The sequence below is a fragment of the Nothoprocta perdicaria genome, unplaced genomic scaffold, assembly GCF_003342845.1.
Source record: "Nothoprocta perdicaria isolate Ctin4 unplaced genomic scaffold, notPer1 scaffold_64, whole genome shotgun sequence".
NCBI classification, from domain to species: domain Eukaryota; kingdom Metazoa; phylum Chordata; class Aves; order Tinamiformes; family Tinamidae; genus Nothoprocta; species Nothoprocta perdicaria.
Window position 1 is genome coordinate 3527913 of NW_020455910.1, and position 19931 is coordinate 3547843.

The 19931-nt window shown below is 43.1% G+C and overlaps 1 protein-coding gene across 2 annotated transcripts; it reads right to left on the reverse strand.

The window, feature by feature from the left end:
• Positions 1–488: 488 nt before the first annotated feature.
• Positions 489–18451, reverse strand: NCALD (neurocalcin delta). Of its 2 annotated transcripts, XM_026050023.1 has the most exons (4): positions 18057–18446; positions 10542–10647; positions 9285–9403; positions 489–1259 (listed from the first exon to the last, which is right to left on the reverse strand). In XM_026050023.1, the coding sequence occupies exons 1-3, from the start codon at positions 18432–18434 to the stop codon at positions 9306–9308; spliced, it is 582 nt and encodes a 193-aa protein (XP_025905808.1). In that variant the 5' UTR covers positions 18435–18446; the 3' UTR covers positions 489–1259; positions 9285–9305. The 2 variants fall into 2 exon arrangements, with proteins under 2 accessions (XP_025905808.1, XP_025905807.1); XM_026050022.1 differs by lacking the exon at positions 489–1259 and having other exon boundaries at positions 6816–9403; positions 18057–18451.
• Between the last annotated feature and the right edge of the window lie 1480 nt (positions 18452–19931).

Sequence of the window (19931 nt, forward strand, 5' to 3'; positions counted from 1 at the left end):
CCTGAAAGGCTGGACCCAAACCGCTCTTCCCTCTCCAACCCCTGCAAGAAGTGCAGAGCTTCCCGAAGGACCTTTACGGGCTGACCACAAATTCTCCCTACATGAAGCACCCCAAGAAGATTCTCACCACGAACTTGCAGCTCAGGCTCTTTTTCTTTTAATGGGTAATAYGCAATTACTTTTAAATGTCAAGTTGATGAGTTTTAAAGTCACGTTCATGCGAAGCCGCCAGCTGTGCCCTGGCACGGCCGATGATGGTCTCGACGGGAGCAGAGCCTAAGGGAGAAGCTGTGGGACCCCTTTGTGCCCCAAATGAGAGGCTGCCCAGGCCCCGTCTGCACCTTCTCCCACCGCAAACTCAAGGCAGAGCGAATGACTCGAGGCAGGGGAGCCCCTGCCCTGTCCCTGCAACCCCGACTGCAGGTGACTGTGTGGGGCCTGGCGCACAGTGTGGCGTCCAACAGCTTGAATCGGYGAGAGGAAAAGAGAGAAAAACAGACTTTGCAAGAAGAACTAGTTTCCGCTCAAAACTGACCCCGATGGAAGTGCGAGTGCTTGTTACACTCTATGTCAAACGATGGCATCTGTGTGCAGCTATGACAGTCCTTTAGGAAGGCTGGTCCTAGTGAACATGCATTTCTTTGTGCTATCTCTATAAGCTGAGCACTAACAAAAAAAAAAAAGATATTTTAAATAATTTTTACATCTTACATCAAAGATGCCACTACGAAAACACGATAGTTAACACATTAATTAGTACAGTCTTAAAAATGCAAACCGACGCTGGTAAGACTTCCATACATTCTGCATATCATATGTACAGAAGAGAACAGCTTCTCAAGAGGAGAGGACAGTCATTGAAAGAAAAGCTTCCTTTTTTTTTTTTTTTTGAATAAGTTGCATAATACAAATGCATTATCAGCATAAGAAAACTTTACTCTGACACTAAGAATTCAAAGAATTTAACTCCTAATTTAAAGCTGATAGAAGGGGAAAAGATGTGCGTGCTGAGGAACACAAAACACATACACAACCCTCCCCCAAATTCACTCTCTCCTCTTTGACTTGATCGTCTACTTTTATTTTCCGGTGGGGTTTGACACGTCACAYTGCAGTCACACGTTCCTAAAGCATGCAACAGCATAGGAGACATATCCAAGAGCTGCCCTCAGTCCTTCTGAAGGCAAATCACCCTTAGGTGTCATTTCCAGTGGGTTTTTTCCCAGCTGGCTGGACACTCAGAATATCACCATGGGAGTCTGCAACAGAACCAGGGAGGAAAATTAACACATCACAAGCGCTATAGGTAAATATACACAGGACACCAATAATTCTATACAGCCATAAAAGAGGGTTATGAACCAAATTCGTGTAATTAGTATTTGTTCCTCTCCTTTCCGAGTTGTAAAACTCATTCTTAGGATATGTACGTTTGCTTCAAAAGCATTAATCTAGAGAGGTATCTAGTTTTGCCAAGACACAGGATATGCTGAACTCCACCTGCTGCTGTGCTTAGTCTGCCCTTGGTAGCTTGTTAAAAGTTACATTTGGTATCTACTCTGCAATGCAGAAACAGCCTAGGGGAACCCAGATGAGAATAATCTCTTTGTAGGGTCATCATGGACTTCAAGGGGGTAGTTCGAGTCCATTCAGCTTTTGGCCATGCTGTATTCCAATTTTTCAGTCTCTACAGCATCAAAGGTTGATGTCTCAACTTACACAGTCATGCCTATAACTGGTTTCTTCTATCATCTACTGGTCAACATTTCAAAATCAAAAAATACCAAGTACTTCTGTCAAAAGAGGCAAATATTAGTCACCTCTTCTTCAAGCACAAAATAGAGCTGAATGTACAAATGTCAAATGTAAAAGTCCTCTTGGATGAAATTGAAGTGAGCAAAAGGAAGAAATAAACATATTGAAATGTAATGGAAGTTTCCCTTGCAAGGAATGTGCAGACAGATATGATCCCCGTCTTAATGAAGCACTTCATTTTTCCTAGGCACAGTGAGGCCACCTCTGGAGCAGYTGCTTAGGCAAATCTGTTCTTGGGATCATTGAAACTTCGCTAGCATATAAGCTAAAAGACCAGCTGGACTGAATCTAAGAAAAGTCAAAAACAAAAATGTACCAAACAACCAAAATATGGATAAGGAGAAGAAGAAAAGAAAAAAAAAMCAACAATGAAAGATGATCTTCTAAAGCATTCAGATGACTAATACAAAGCATCGTGTCTTTAGTAGGCTTCCTTAGATCTTTATCAAATAGAAAATAGAAACTTCAGTTTCTTTCTTTTTTTTTTTTTTTTTTTTTTTTCTTATTCCAGATACTAAGAAAAACTGTTTGGCTGCCCTGGAAACAGGAATAAGCTAATGACAGGAGATAAAAAGGTTGTTGTGTCAGGGAACTCCGAGTTCTTTCCCAGATAAGTGTGCAGGATCCATTAATCCTCCCTCTGTGTGCTGTCAATTAACAGAAGAAACAAAGCCTAGACTTTAAGAGGATTTTCTCAGGTGGGTTCACTAGTCATTGTCGTGCAGTTCAGTGGGGGAATGTGAGGCTAACCCTGACTACTGCTGGAAGGCTCGTGCCCAGGGCAGGGGAAGCCAGACCAACCCTTCCCACATGCTTCTGACAGATGGTTGGAGGAGAACCAGCCCGGCACTGCTAAGCGGGAGTGTCTCCTTGACCGAAGCAGCTGGATGCTCCAGGCAGCACCAGGGCACCGCACACTGAATGTTGACGCATCGGAAGACACTGTTCCCGCCTGGAAGAAATCAGTTCTCCATGGAATAAACCATGGGAGTGGAAAACAAACACTGGTCRGGTTCAGGTTGCGATGGACCAACAAATGCATGTATGATAATGAAAACCACATTGCTCCAGAGGTTTAATGTGTTCTTGAAATGCTTAATACTACCATTACTTAATAATTGTATGTGGTTGGCAAGGTACACACCAGGGGCAAAGGTTGGTAACCAAGTTAGAAGCTAGTCCACACAAGAGCATCAAGCCTGGCTCCTCCACAGGGGTCAGTTATTCATTCATAGGGATGGCTGGTGGAAGACAGGAGCAAAGCCTCTGATTGAGGTTGACACCCTCAGTGTCTGCCCTGGGAAAGTGAGAGCCTCTTTGGTATAACAACAGCGCAAGGGGGGAAGATCTAACCCAACTAGTGAGAGCACAACGGAGAAGTGGCCGTCGCATGCTTGAAGACTTGGGAAGGGTGCAGCGGACTAAAGAGAAATCAAACAACAAGCTTCATGGAAGGACACGGAGTTCCCAGCCACAGCATATTGTGACTTTGCTGGGACCGGTGTGATATGTGTGGGCAAAGCAGCCCAGGAAGTCATTTGGACATTTGGTCATTGGGATGTGGTGCAAGGGAGCTATTCTGCACTGACTATTGCTAAAGGCAACTTTCACCTTGTGAATTCAGACCTCAGCCTAAATACAGTGATGCAACTTCCAGTTTTTCATTTCTCTAGCCTTTTCATATTGTTCACTACAACCCAAGCTCTTTTTAATTTTGCCTTGTTTATTGTGCATTAGTCAGCATTTTACAAGTGATATATTAATCTCGACTATACAGGTTAGAATAACACTATGACCTGTGGGAGCAAAGAGGAAATTAAATCTGTGCATCTCCCCCTGCCCCCCAAATCCTTCACATCTGCACTTTCTGGCTATTACTTCTCAAGACATGCAGGGTAATTTTGAAAAGTTTGTACATCTTATACTACAAAAATTCCAAGGCTCAGAACAACCTCTATTTCACTATGGATAATTTGGAACCAACAGAATCAGAAGTCAAACTAGAATAAGGGATGCTGCCAACTGCGACACTGAAGTAGCCAAAGGTGGTTTCTGGAAGGGACTAGAAGATTCACTTTGCAGATCACCTACTCTTCTGAGTGTCAGAGTGATCCAACTACATCCAGACCTATCCTACAATGGTGCCAGTCTCAACTATGACTGCTTTCCATGATAGCTTATAAACCCTGCTTTTTTTTTTCCCTCCATGTGCATGAAGCACAGCTCTTCTCCTAAACCTAACATCCTCCTCTTATTTTAAAAGGTTGCTGTAAAATAGTCAACATACAGCTCTGTGTTGTRAGTGGCTCACACTCATCTGTCATCAGACATTCTCAATTTACAGATGAAAATGGTAGGAGGCTTTGAGAGTCGTACAGAATTTTTCCTTCTTATCTAAAATGACCAGGAGGAAAGTTCCTGCAGGCAAAATTTTGCCATCAGTTATGCTTAGGAAATGCCATCTGGTCCTCCTGGCACCCACTTGTTTGACTGGGACACACTGGGACACACTGAACAACCCTGTTGTTTACGTGTAAAAAGAGACAAAGTTTTCTAGCAGCACACTCATGCTAAAAATGAGAATTTAAAGTGTATTTTCCCTGACCCTGGTTGCACAGAACACAGAGCTGCTCRCTTCAAAGGTGCCATTTTTATGTCTCACATCACACCATGGGTCTGGTTTATCACAGCTTTTGATCWTCTCTCTCTGGTGCACAGTCAATGGAAACCTCTGCCACTCAGCTCTGAGCCTGGCCTAAYTCTCTGATGCTTGCCAGATTTCTTTGTGCTTCTGAGCACATTTTCTCTCTGTGATGTCAAAGAAACCAGCTTCTCCCATTTTCAGACTGCTACATGAGAACATATTGAGTAAGACAGAGAGCAAAGAACACATCCAAATACTTGTGCAAGTGCCTGTAAAACATTCTGCACATCTGGTCTTACACCTGATACCTAACTCCCGGGCCCAAGACCATCTCATCACAGAAAATCGAATAAGCTCCATTAGAAAGACAACAGGAGGTGCTGATGCAGTGAGATTCTGCAAGAGGTCTTGGCCTGAGCCTCCACTTCTACATTAGTAGAGCAGGCCTCGAAAGGAAACCCTTGGACCATCAAGGATGCCTCCTTCATCCTGCCCATGCTACATTGCTATGATGTTATATCTTCATCAGAGCTATTGAAAACAAGACTTCTAAACCAAAGAGGAGACTGCTTACAGTTTAGGGCACTAGTTCTGACATGAGGGATTCCCTCCTCACAACCGTGTGCTCCCAACGAGCCTGCCACTGTCACCATKTCCCCCGGCTCACATGCACATGAAGACCTACAGCCACAGCGAAGTTCCCACCTCGGCTTAGTTTGCGGATTAGGACTCAAGATCAAGTTACCACAGTTCACCAAGTTTCCATGAGTCAKCTGAGCCGTGGTATCTGTCCATGCGTGCTTTCAGCCCCCAGCAAACACAAGGTAATGCGGCTTAGCCTCATMTAGGGTGAAAGGAAATTAAGCTAAGCCATGTTACTTCATGCTTGCCATATGTTCAAGGAGCATATACAGAAAATTTCTGTGGCACAGCTCATGGGTGGGAAGATTTATGAAGCAGTGGCGACTTGGTGATGTGTGAACACTTGTGTACTACACACTACTGCATTTAGATCTCTTCCACCTATAGAAGTTGTGCTCTGACAACTTGTTGTTTTCAGCAGCAGTATCTAGAAAAAGTGGAGATCATGTAACAGAGGACAGTGAAGGATGAACTGCTTCAGCAGTTAGGTAAAAAGCCTACAAATGCCTATGCAGAGCGAGAGGAAGAGCACAACTCTTTACCTCAGGAATGCTCATTACCATGAACACAGGGTCTCAAGTAATGCTGAGGTATCTATCAATCCTCAGTCCTTCCCAAACCCTACATGCTCATAGAAGCTCATCATACACGCTGGTTTTGCAGAGGTTGTATTCCCTGTTTCCAGTCTTCAGCACAATAAAACCAAGACTGGCAGGCTGCTGCAGATAGCACAACCATAGTCCTCACTTCACATCTTCTGGCCCAGAATCTAGATCAGCCTGGTAGGTTTACTGGGAATACTGGGTAAATAGAGTGTCATTTCTAACAATTTAAGTCTACATGCTGAACATACTATTTTTTTTTATTTGGGTAACACATGAATCAAGGTTACCTCTTGCATATGCAAGTATTCCTGGATCTACGGCTTTCAGAGATGATGGGAAACAGCATGTACTCCCTGCCGTCTTTCGTGTGCAGGAGTATTTCTAATAGATCTCTTGAAAATGTTTAACTTGCCGTGTTATTTTATACAGGAGAAGTCATCTGTTTTCAAAAGATTTATGAAGGCTATTATGACTGTAAATKATAACAGTAGCAGAACAGTAAATTCTAATCCAACACAGGGCATACCACTACTGTTTTGCTGATCCAAGCTCTGCAGATGCTCATATAACAAATTAAGTTATGGGTCACTTTAAAAGTACATGCCGAGATAGAAAGGGACAGTTAATAATTTAAAACAATACCAATCATCAGTGATAGTCAGGTAAAGAATAACTTTAGCTCRCTCTGTAAATGTTTATACAATATTCTTATCTCCAGTTATGTCCTCTGCAGCTGTAGGCTGATTCTTATTCCAGATTTTGTGAACTGTGGAAAGAATTACATCCCCACTGGCCCGGGGTCATATCACAGGTTGTGYTTTCAAACATAGGTTGTGAAGTATTAACACATGAGGCAAGTCTGGCCTCAAAAGCCCCGAACTACTGGGCTAAAACAAACTGAGAGATTAGGTCCTGTGCCAGAAATATCTTGTAAAACTAAAAAGAGATGGAATGCAGTTACTTTAAAAAAAGACAGTATTTTAATATTTTCAAATAAATGCAGCTATTTCCACAATATAAAAAAAAGAAGAAGAAAAAAAGATGGAACTATAGAAGATATGCGAATTCATCTTCAGCAAGTGTCAGCTCTCACAGAGCTGCTTTTGGTGAGAGGCCTGCACTGGACCCAGAGTTTGGAAGATTGGAATTTCAGTGTTTTTTGGTAGTCTTGAGAATTTCACTAAGACATAACTTAAATTCTCCCTGAATAGAGGTGGGAATGGAGCATCCCAGGAAGGGCTGGTGCAGCTGAGCTGGTTGTCTACATCTGATGAAGTGGTTGTTTGTTAATTAGTGTACATTCACTGACCTCCACAGAGCAATTTGCAGCAATCTAGTCAGGTTTGTCCTACTGAAAAAACAATCCTTGAAGCACAAAAGAGGGAAGAACACGGCTTTGACTACACATGAGGTGAGGGACATAGAACCTGGCTAGGTAAAATGAAAATTATCTTGAGGAAGGTAGGCATGGGCTTTTCTTTGAAGGAATGGATTTGCTCACAGGATGGCTAATGAAAGTTAGGAAGGAATAAATAAGGAGCATCTCCATCAACTAGAAGAACTGATGCAAAATTTGCCAGTGATGTTTGTAACACCTACCAGCACTAATGTTGAAAACTGTTTGTGTACGTGTATCTGTTCTGGGGCCTCTTTTACTTTCTCACTTTCACAGATACCCAGATACCTCTGCCTAGTATTTTAATGAATGTAGGAATTCATTAAATTATGCCAAATGTAGGCATTCATTAAAATATGCCATCAGTTGGCCCTCTTCGATCATTTGAGACAAAGATGTGTGCCTGAAAGTACTCATCAAGTGTGCTTAGCAACTGATAAAACTTTTAGTACAACTGATTATGAATTTTATTAAATCAAAGATGTACTTTGCTTTTTATATTAAACCTGGAAAATCAAATGGTATTGAAAAAAAAATAAGTCCAGGATATTCTACCCCTTGACATTGTGCATGCTAGCTCGTGTTCAACAAAAAGAAAAAAAAAATCATAACTCAGCTACTTTTCCGTGAGTTCTAATTAGCATTTAGCTAATCCTCATCTGCAAGGAGACTTATTTTACTTAGTTTATTTTAAATTAAGGCTACTTGAGGATTAGCATCTACAAGGTCACTTGACACAGTGCCAACCTTGCTGCTCAAACAGAGGCTACCCTAACGAGCTCACCAGTTCCCAACACTGTGCGCTGCCTACACGGATACCTCACCAACAGGATCACAGAGCAGACTTTAGCTAACGACAGATTAACTCCAATTTAGTCAGCATAATGCCTCCTGTCGCTAAAGCTTTTTGGTTGCAGCAGTGCTTGCAAAGCCACTAAGCAATGCCATGTATGCATACTAGCGTTGAATACAGCATCTCTGACCAGAGGGTAACATTTTGCAGCAGCAAATTTCAGAAGTCCTGCATCTAGGCGAAAAGATAAACATTCAACATTTCTCTCAGAGCTGATTTTTTTGTTTGTTTTAATGTTTATATATATAAATATACCACAAAGCGTACCATTTCCTTGTTTCAGTACAGATTTTTGAACTTTACTAAATAAATGAAATATTAATGCTACAATTTTATGCTTAAAACAAGTTTTGATGATAGCCTCCCTCTAAGAGCAGGCTGAAAAACTGCATTAACTACACGGAGAGAGAAAACCACCTCCTGAACTTTATACTACACATGAGCATTCAGAACAGCAGATTTGCCTCTGGCTTAGCTTCCTTCAAGGTGTTTTATTATCTGTTCAGTTAAATGTCCACTCTCCTTAGTAGAAACTGCTTTATTACTAACCTGAACATTTCACATTCAACATGTATCTCCCTTAAATTCACTGTCAAGACCCGATTTGCAATATCCATGTCTGCCTTTGCTGAACCCAAATGGCAAGAGGTATTGTCTGTTGTGGGTTTGGAGATCAGGACTGCAAATTACTGAATTTTCCAACAAAGTCAGATGAAATCATTGCAAACCTATTAAGACCATTGACCTTTGTTCTCTTCCTTCTCCTTCACAACCTTGAAAATGTTCACAGCATTGAAACAACGAGGCATGGGGAGCAGGGATGCGGGCAGTCTAGTCCTCACCAGCTTTGCTCACGTGCACTTCGTGATCCTATCTTTGAGCTTAACCAGTGCCTCCTGGGGAGGAAACAGAGGTGCCGATGGCCTCTACCCCTGACATCAGAACCTTTCTGCTTCAATCTCGAATACACTTCCATGTCCTGCAGGTGACTGTTCAGCTACTAGAGCAGCCATCTAAAATCTGTAAGTTTTGCTGTTTAGGGTTGTGTTGTTTTTCTTTTCCTTCTCTTTGCATGCTTTCCAAAACAGACATGTTCAAACAAACAAACAAAAAACAAAATAAAATCTTTAAAACAATGATAACACCACAATATCTGTTTAAAACAGTACTGCCCGTGCTCTGGACAAGTCATTAAGAGCAATTCAGCATTCTTATAATTAATTCACAACAAAAGAAGCTATAAGATGCCACAAAAGAAGGCATAATTGGCCATACAGAGGCAACACTACCATGAATGTTGTTTGGCAAGGAAAAAAAAATAGCAGATACATAATTCATCCAAAGAAGGGTTCAGAACTGCCCGGCACTGCTGGGGTCRCACTGCAGGAGGCGGACAATGGACGGGTCGCTCTTAGCGCCGCGGATGAACTCCTCCAGGGAGAGCTTTCCTGGAAGAGAAGCACACCTTGGTTTGCACAGAGTGCCTGTGGCGCCACCACACGCCCACCGAGCCACCCACCATGGGTGSTGATCCACAGGGCCTCGGTTTGGGCTATGGCAGAGGGACGACCTGGTCACCACCGCGCGGTTGTGGCCACCGCCAATCCCGCAGGCAACCTCTCCACAAAGGGGCCCCTTCCGCATCTCCCGACTTGCAGTAACGTCCTGAGGTTTGGATGAGGACACACATGTGAGCTGAGGGAACTGAGGGAAGGCCCTGAGGAGACAAGCTGCCCTGCAGGAGCGCAGGATGGGTTTGTTCACTTGCCTTCAGCAACCATCTCCTTGGGTGAGAGATGTGGTCTCCAGCAAACTGCTACTTTGCTCCTCTGTGGAAAGTGTGGGGCACTTACTACAAAGTTTTCACAAGATACCACAATTTTTGGAAAAGAAAACAGCCTACTGCAATTGCTCAAGGACATATGTCCTCTCCTCGCACGGGTAGCCCAGCTRCAAATGATTTCACCTCTGTTCGGCTGCCCTCGCTGAGCAGCAGCCACTGCTTATTTTCCTTCTTTAAAAAAAAAGGAGGGGGGRAAAAGCCAGTGAGAGCCTGAAATGTGAAGCGGGAGATAAGGCCGTGGGTTTGCACGCAGGCTTCTGGGGAGCTGTATAATTAGCGGGCGTAATCTAAAGCTTTCCTTTGCCTCCCATGCTGATGAATGTTTCAAGACTGCTTGAAATCCCAGGAGCATGGGCTGCTTCAGCGAGTGCCATGAGGAAGAAAGTAAACATTTAGCCTGCTGGCTGTGGTACAGCAAGGGCATGGAGGAAGGAGGCCCTTTCCCAGGTTTCCCACAGCCCCCCCCACCACCTGCCTTCCTTAGCCTGTTAATGGCTTTGTTTGCACAACCCTCCATGGAGTGGCTGTTCCAGGGGCTGCCCCGGCCCTGGCCATGACCTGCTCTTCTTCACCGCTCCATGTCCTCCTGCCCTGCCAGCCCTCTTCTTCCTCCTGTGGCAACCGCATCCATCCCAGCAGAACTTGGATGGACACTGGAGGTTGTGTCTGGCTCCCTGGGCTCCCTCYGTCACACAAAGTGCCTCCCTATTCCCTGGGCAGGCGCGGGCCCCTCAGTGCCCTACCGTCACGGTTGGTGTCCATCTGGCGGAAGATCTTCTCTGTCCTTTTCTCTGGTGTTGACTCATCTTCTGGCATCTTCATTACAGAAGAAACCATCTTATAGATTGCCTATGGGGTATGACAGGATGAAAGAGATGGTAAGAAACACATTGTCCTAATGGAGTAATACGATTATTTTGTGGCAAAAGAAATAAGTAGAAAATAACACAGGAACATCAGCCTAGATCTGCTCCCCCAAGCTCCCCATGGGAGTCCCTATGGGAGTCCCTATGGGAGTCTGGTGGCACCAATACACACAGTTGCTCCTGTCAGTGAGATATTTATTTGTGAAATAATGTGTTTCCTTATTTAGTCACTGCTGAACACAATCTGGGTTTGGACTGAGGTTACATTTTTCCTTATTAAAATATTCTTCAGATTAATTTATCACTTCTACAGCACACTGGAGCACATGTCCTCGCAGCTGACACTACTTGGGAGAACAGTAAGACAACCAAGATCCTGTCCTACCCTGCACTGTACTTTGTGCTTCAGCGACCATCAGCTGGTTTCACAGGCTCCATCTTCTCTTTGCCTTCCTCTTACCTGATGTTTGCTTTCCCTCCATCCACCTTTTGCTTGCTGGAAGGACAGTGACTCACTCCCTAATTTTGCAATGTCTATAGTGAAGACTTGACCAGCAATAAGGTAGCCTTTTCCTTCAGGATTTTTGTGTATACACACTAAAAAAAAAACCTTCATAATTTGTTCCAGAGGGAGCAGATGTTCTAATCCCTGATAAAGCTGGTGTCACCTGTAGCTATTCCTTGTGCAGACAAATCCATTAGTCATGTATGGTATTATGCACCCTTCAAACTTAAAAGAGAGGTGATGTTAATTTTAAAACAAGAGAGAGTAATGGTCTCTGAACTGGTTGTCCAAACACTGCCTGCAAATGACAGCGTGCAGAACAAGCAGCCTGGTGTTTTGCCGAGGACATACCTTCACATAGCCACGCAGAACATCTAGATCAGCTGGCACAGCAGAGGCAGTCGGAACACTGCAGCGTGGGGGCTTTGGTGCACCCTCTCAGCCATTTCGAGGGGCAGATATATTAGCCCCAGGCAACATTGCTGTCATCTGACCAGCTCCTTCTGGTCGTCATTCCAGCTCATTAGGCTCTAGCTAACTGGCACCGCACTGGGCAGCCAGCTTGCCCTCCAGTCCCTGTCTGTAGATGTGGAATGTTTGCTTCCACATGTTCGAATTCATGTCTCCTCCCCAACACAGTGTCTGCAGCAGTCAGTTGATAACTCACTCTAGACACCTCAGCTCTTTCTTCCCTGCTTTTGCTTCTCCTGCTTGGGGAGGCTGGAACCTTGAGGCCCATGATTGCTGCATTTCCAGCTTTCCCAGTCATGAAAACACCCTGCCTTGCCTGTACTAATCATTGGTCCCCAAAGGCACTGCTTCTGGCACGTGGCAACACACACTGACCAGCTGGAGGTTGCTCTTAGGTAACACAGACATTTTACCCTCGCACTCCTGAGCATCCACCTCCTTAGCCATCTCACTGGCTTCTCTTCTGTCAGCAGAACCGGCTCACCTTTCAGATCTCCTAGCCTTTAAATAACTGGAAGCATTACACCCTGAGAAATGCATTTGTCTGTTTCATTAAGTATTCATCACTTATGCTCAATGCAGCCAAACATCTGCTCCCTCAGCTCTGTCAGTAATGCTGTGGCCGCAGATTTCCTGGCCTGCCTTATGGTAATTCTGTATTGCTGGTTGTAGAACCAAATAGAAGAAAAGAGGAGACCATTTCAGCATGAACAGTTGCTGTTTGAAGGGAAAAGCGATGGGCACCTGTTTAAGCATCATCATCATCCTGATTTGTACTGTGGCGAGTGCCCAAAGGCTCTGGAAAAAATTAGGATGCTGCAGAATTGTGCAGTCCCTTAACACAGATGGACACTGTGCATACAACATTGACTGGATAGCCAGAAGAAGAGGAAATGCATATAAAAGCAAATAAACTTCAGGGATGTGGGAACTGGGGGCAGGGAGAAAGGGAATAGGGAAAGGAAAATTAAAAAAGGAGAGAATGGACAGTCAGAATTTACACCTGCGTTTTCCTGGTCAGCAGGCAAGACTTGCAGGGGGCAGAGTAGAGATAAGACTTGTAAATCTGCCAGTGTTTAAGCCTGTCATGTCAGGCTTTTGTGTGGGAGAGGAGGAAGGGTAGAAGGGTCATTCCCTCACTCTGGGTGAGAGAGAGAAAGATTTTTGCAGAAAATCTGTATTGAAAGTGTGGGAGGAATGCAATGGACTGTGAGTGCAGTCATGTTTGCTCTGATCAAAGTAACCATAGTAAGAATATGCAGATTTTCAGGACAAAAAAAAATTGTTTCAACATGACTTCATCCTACAGGGTCCTTTTCACAGAGGCGTGTGAAGGGAATAACAGATGAGATATTCTAGGAAAGCCAGATGGGAATAACATAGTAAACGTTCTTTTCATACTGAAAATGGTTACTCTGGACAAATTCTTATGGTCTTACTCAGAAATGCAGTGGGAAGTTTTCCCTAAGTAAAAGCCAGCTAGAGCTGATTGAAAACTTTGGACTTGCCCCATATTAATTCAGTGCAGTTACACTAAGTTCTTTATTATGTCTTTGAAAGAGAAAGCTTTCAAAGGGAGCAGGTTTCATGCAATAACAACATGGAACTGCTTGAAACTGGTTAATGGTGGCCTGTATGACCTGGGAATGAAAGGCAGCAGAGGCCTTCTCCATTSTGCATGGTGCAGAACTCCTTGGCCTCACAGCCCTTGAGTGCAAAGTCATTGGTGGCTCAAGCCGGAGAAGGTTTGGAGCAGGTCATCAGCAGTCACCATGAGTTAGGGCAGCCTTTTCAGGTAGGCTTTGATTAGGAGGGCCTGTTACAGCTCCTACAGTTAGCTGAGATCCCTCAATGTCATGAAGAAACTATGTCTTAGGACACCTCTGTATGTCATTGAAGCCAACACAGACGGGGGTCTTCATCTACAAAAGGCTGATTAGCTGCTATGCTCTTTCCTTTGCTTTTTCACCAACATTTGGATGAATGGCAACAGGTGATTTAGTGCAAATTTCAGCCCTTTGCACCCATTCACACCTGTTTTGCTTCCAGCTGCTGTCCAGCATGGAATTCATGCCACTCTGTCCATCACTGCTGAACTTGGTCCAGAAACCTTTATGCACTTTCTTGATATACTTGGCAAAATATCAAAGAGCTACTTGCGGTGATGGCAATGATGACTGCACAATTTTTGAGGCAATCCTTTTTACTCTAATGAAATGGAAGAATCTTGTCAGATAAAATGGTCTCATGAAGAGAATAACTGGCATAAAAAAATTGCTCTCCTCTCCACCTAATGGGGTTTTTGATACTGTCATTTCTGAGAGCCATCTCAGTTTCTGCCTCTTCCTTACTTAAAATGTTAGCCCAGTGAAAGAAAGTGGGTATGTTGTGTTAGTATTAAACTGAGACTGCTATTCTCATCTCTTCTCTCAGTGTTCTTAAGGTGCCTCATGATTCCACATTATACTAAAATGTAGCCTTAACACAAGGTTCCATCTCTTATTTTAACTCTTAAAAAAAATCTTGCCAAATATGTCCCACTTCAGCAAAGGGAAAGAACACAAATCTTGTGGCTAGTTCTCAGCTATTTTTGAGTTGCCCGGGCTGTTTAGATTATGGATAAACAGATGAGAGACATGGAAAGCATTTCTAGAGGAGAGCCATCTGAGAAGATCTGGGGCAAGGTCTGTTAGGAAGGCAGGCTACACAGATTCTTCCCCCAGTACTTTGCAGATGGGCTGTGCCTGGTAGGTCTAACATTATCCCATGGACTTTCTTTTATTAAGCTCTGTGAGGGACAACAGTGAGCCCATCACTAATACTCCTCATGTTATGCAGTCTTCCAGACTGTGCTGCCAGGTCCATACATGTGGTTCATGTACTTCTCTAAGCAGAGCTCTGGGGAGGCTTGCCTTGGGGAAGGACATGTGAAAGCCCTTTGGATGATGAGTCTGTCACAGGCAACAAGTATGTGGTAAACAATACTATAGTAAACAGAGCTTAAAAGAGTCAAGATGCTTTGCCCACTCAGCCATTTTGCAGGGAAATGGGGCTTCAAAAAGCTGCTCTTGACCATTCATGGTCTTCCGCCTAGCAGCTGGCAGAAGGCTCCTGTGTCAGGGGAATGCTGACGTACCCTTGGATGATGGAGGAAGGAGTCCTCCACGCTGCCATGCAYGGCCTGTGCTGACATGGTGGGCTGCCCAGGTGCTCTTGGACGGACCRGTGAGCTGCTGCACACTGCGCTCATCAATCCAGCAGCCTGAAGCTCTGCTATGGAAGAGGATCCTGGCCCAGGGTCTGTTGGCTGGTACTGGAGCTAAAACTGTCATTTAACTGGCAGTAGGAGGGAGTGATGATCTCCCAGAACAGGCTGCAAACAGCTTCTGATGCTGTCTACAAAGCCTTAAGCTCTTATTTTGTGCTGTTCCTAGGAATCCCCCTCCCTCATCTTAACCCAGTAGCTCTGTGGTTTCAGAGCTGCCGTTACCGCTGTAACCAGCAGTCACCTTGTGATGTTGTGAAGGAGAGCAAAGCCTTCTTTGCCAGCAGCAATGCTACGTGAGACCGGAGCACGAGAGAGGAAATGCAAGTAGCCGTCAATGTGACACGGAGAAGGACTACAGAGAAATGACTTTGAAAGTACAAAGAAATGCAGCCTGAAAAACAAGAAATTCTTGTCTCGCCTCTATGAGATTTTTTTTCTTTCTTTCAGATATAGTGATCCCAGGGGCACTGTGGAATAATAATAGGGGCAGCATTTTTCAGTGAAGCTGTTTAAAATTTATAGTATTTCTTTTAGCATTCATTCTGATGCAAAAATCTTGATGAAAACTTTATAAATCCTACTATATCAACATGCAAATGTATGGCAGATAAGGGACTTTCAATAGCTTCCTGTGAGACCTATATCAGAGATACAGCAAAGTTCTATTTTTCACTATTGGAAAGATTGTGAAAAAGATTGTGATTGGGGGCCCCCCAAACATAGTTGAGACAGAATCCTTTCTTTTCATATTCAAAAATAATCCTTGGTAAGTGCAAAGCTGTTTTTAAATCCATCTGATCACAGTACATCAAGGGAACCGCTAAATAAAGCAACAATATCTGTTTATTTACTTTTATTTCATTATATCAACCAAACTTGCTTCTGCTCTACGAGAAAAACGACTCAGCCAGGAGGAGCTATAGGTGGGAAGTGCAATAAAGGAGGAGCAGACCATTAAATCCACAAGAAAAGGCAGAGACCTACAGGCCAGTTGCTTCACGGGAAACTCAATTGCAGAAAGGGCAGCTCTTCTGTCTCGAGTGATGGTCTGTGGTGCAGAAGTGACTGCTGTTCAGGTGTGTGAGCCTGTTAATATCCATAATCAATTTTTATATGGTCCTTCAAAATTCTAGATGGGCTACATGAGAGAAGGCAAACTTTTAAAAGGAGGAGCGTGCTAAACCTCCAGAAATGCAATGCTAGAAAAGAGGGCTAGAGAGCAACCTGTGCCTACCATGCATCCTGGATGTAGCCACAGCTCTCAGGGGCTGCAGCTGCACAGCAAGGGAGAAGAAAGGGCAATGGGGCTGGAGGGCCAGACTGAAAACTATGTGTGCATGTGTGCAACAGCTCACATGGCCCCATGTGACACGTCTCCACCTGATTCTTTTTCCGTTTTGGCTGCAAAGAATGCAGTTTCAGAAACATTAACAAAAAGATTGCTTCCATCATGTGTCCCAAATTAACAAAATATAGCCCTGCACTGATACCTAAACAGCACCCTCATTTCATGATGGCATCTTGGCCATAAAGAATGATGTTGTAGTTGGAATCTACAGGGCTGGGAATGGGAGGCAGAACAGGTCAGCATGTGATCAAGCTGATGCACATAATCACAGCAAATGAAAACAACCATATTTGCTTGCTTGGATCATCACAGAGAATCCAGCCATCAATATTTTAATTAGATTTGACATGAACACAGTTGTGGCCTTGTTCTCCATGTCTGCAAGTCTTTTGATCTCTGGAGTTTATACTGATGCTCAGCACTTAGTCCTTCCCTGACTAACTGACAGCCATGGGGGGCCTCGTGGTCCTGGGGGCCTCTTTCATGCTGAGGAACAGACTCGCTTGGGTTGACTCCCTTGTTTTTGCTTCGTGCTCTGCCAGCTCTTTGGGAATTCTCTTTAGTTTTTTCCTGAGGAGCAATACAGTTTGGGAAAACCAGTAACACACAGCCTGTTTACCCTGCTGAGGAGAGTGACAGATTTGTGAGGAGTGCAGTACCTTCTAATTCAAAGAGGGGAGTTTACCATGACACTGAGGCAGGGAGACGTCTGAGGCTGCTTATTCACTCATATACAAGAACAAAAAAAATATTTGGGAATACAAAAGGTAAAAAAGTCCCTACATTTCCAGCTGAGCCTTGTCTCTGGTCTTGCTGAAACTGAAATCACTAACGGTTGCTACTGCCTGGAGGACATTAAAAGGGTCCTGGTAGAAAGACAAGGGTCCATGCATTAGAATGATTCTAAAGATGCGGTTTGCCATCACAGATTATATTTTATGGAAACTTCTTTCAGTCAATTTCTAGCACAAGTATAAACCTGAACAATACAGTACATATTTAGCACTTCCACATTTCTAGTGAAATAAAGGATCCTGAAAACAGCTTTGGTTTTGCTTTTAACAGAACTGCATTGCACAGATTCAAGCTATATWAATATACTACAGAACAAAAAATGCTTTAAAGCTTTCAGGAGTGTGATGTGCCTTAAAGGTGAAGACATGTTAGAGAAAGACAAAATGAGGTGGAACTTCTACTAGAAACACAAGAAAATGCATTCAGGGTAACTGTGTTTGGAATCATGATATACCCAGTTAAGGTTGATCTGTAGTGGCAACCTAATACGAAGATAGCTAATATGATATGAAGCATGCAGACTGTGTTTGATTTGGACAGACAACTTTTAAAAATAAATGAGCTGGGTCTTCATAACAACATAATTTCAAAGTAGATTTGTTTTCTATTGTGGAGGGAAACTGGCTTCCTTAGAAGTACACTACCTAAATTGGTTGATCTGAGATACCTACTCAGGACAGTTGTAATTAACTGACAAGCCAGGTCTTCCTAGAGGACAAAATTACATTGATCAGCACGTTAGTTGTGCTGCAGAACTCCCAAAGCAGCTGCCATGCAAACGTGATGCTCAGGACAACGTCGCTGGATGTCAAGTGCTTGAGTTTGGATTGGGATAAGATCTTCGCCCAGTGAAATAGCATTTTACATTAAAGCAAATATACTGAGATCCGAGAGCATAAGCCCTCAAATGCTGTAAGATTTTCTCATTCAGTACCTTATTGTGACGTTGCTTCACAATTTGTTTGAAATGAGAGAAGTGGAAGGGTGCCTCTGAGCAGAACATACCTGCACGATTTCCAGCATCTCTGACTTACTGATGTAGCCGTTGCCGTCAAGGTCATACATGCTGAAAGCCCACTTCAGCTTTTGCTCCAGTTTCCCTCTCGATGTTACGCTCAAGGCTATGATGAATTCTCTGAAGTCTATTGTTCCATCTCCATTAGCGTCAAAGGTGCGGAATACATGTTCCGCAAATTTAGAAGCGTCCCCGTAAGGGAAAAAGTTCCCATATATTTTTTTAAACTCCTCCATAGATAAGTGTCCGCTTGGACAGTCTCTCAAGAAGCCTTTGTACCATTCCTGGATCTCGTGCTCTGTAAAGTCTGTGCTTTCTAGCAAATCTTGCATGACTTCAGGGCGTAGCTTGCTGTTTTGTTTTCCCATGGTGTCAAAATATAATCTGCAGAGGAAAAACACATAAATTATTACTATTATTATTTATTATTAACGATAATTATTAGCTTGGAAACTTTAGAAGAACAACGTGTTGGATTCTGAGTTTCCTGATGACAGTCAGTCCCAGGGAATTAATTTAAAGTTTGAGCAGCGTCCACTACTACATGTATACCCTGAAAAAATGAACCAGACAAACATGTTGATTATACTGTCTTTTCACAGTCTGGAGTATAGTAATTACATTGAATTTCTTGCCCTCTTGCTTTACCTTTTAAATCACAGAGTAAGCAAAGAACATGACTGGGTGTAGGCTGGCCAGTAGTTGTGTGTTACGACACAGCCTATATCCTTCCTCGTCATCCACTTGTCCAATGGAGCTGGCTTGGATGAGCTGCATATTTTTGCATCTCTGCTGGAATCCCGTGCATGACAAAGGATCATTTTTACCTCAGTTTTGCTCCAGAATAGGCATACAGAAATCAGGAGCGTTGGAGCTCTTCTAGATATATCTCTGTAACCAAAGTCAGAGCAACAGTCTAACTTGTAAGATGTCTCCTTTGCTCAGCATGATATAATTTCCATTTTACTTCAGATTTGGATAAAGTCTGAAAAGTTGCCAGTGGTAAATTCCACCCCCGCAAACCATAAATGTATTTTTTAATTCTCTCTATAGCCAGAAGCTTCTAAAAAGTAGTAAGCTGGGTGGCCAAGGTTCTTTGAAAATACTACTTACCAAAAGAAAAAAAAAAGGATGTATACAGCTGGAAATTCATTTCTTTTAAATTTACTACCAAGAAGTATTCCTATATTCCGCTTTTATCTCCAGTGTTTCAATTAAATCATTTTAATTATATTTTATTTAAGGCATGTTGCTACATTTAAGCAGATTTATTAAGGATTGATGCCCTTTGGGTTTTAAGGTTCAAAGCCTGAGAGTGTTGGCTCTGAAGAACAACATCATTAGTTTTACTGAAAGTTTAACATTGTCCCTGTATTATGGGAAGCCATTCTTCTTTAATAACAGAAACCTGCCTGAGAGTTTTATCACGTGAAAGATAGTCATCAGTAAAACCTGATGTATGGATAACTTCAGTGGAATTGTGAAATAATTCATACAAGACTCCAACACTGTTGTCAGAATGGAGTCTTTGTGCCGTGGAGATCAATTTATGAATAATTTCTGGAGTGGCTAATGAACATTCAATGGGATAGCCTTTCCAGGTCAAGATAATATCTTCAAATAATGAAGAATAAAATGGTATCATTAAATGACATCAACAACCAGTGAAAAGTGTACTATAATTTCTAGCTAATTGCTGTCTTTTCTATTTGGCACTGGAAAGAACAAATTGAGGCTCCTCCAACTAATTGTCTGTTACAGTGAACATCACTTCTCCCCAAAGTGAATTTGAACTCCCAAGGCAGCTTGAGGGTCACCTCCTTAATCTCATACGTTTTGTAACAGAGCCACCAAAGTCTTTTTTT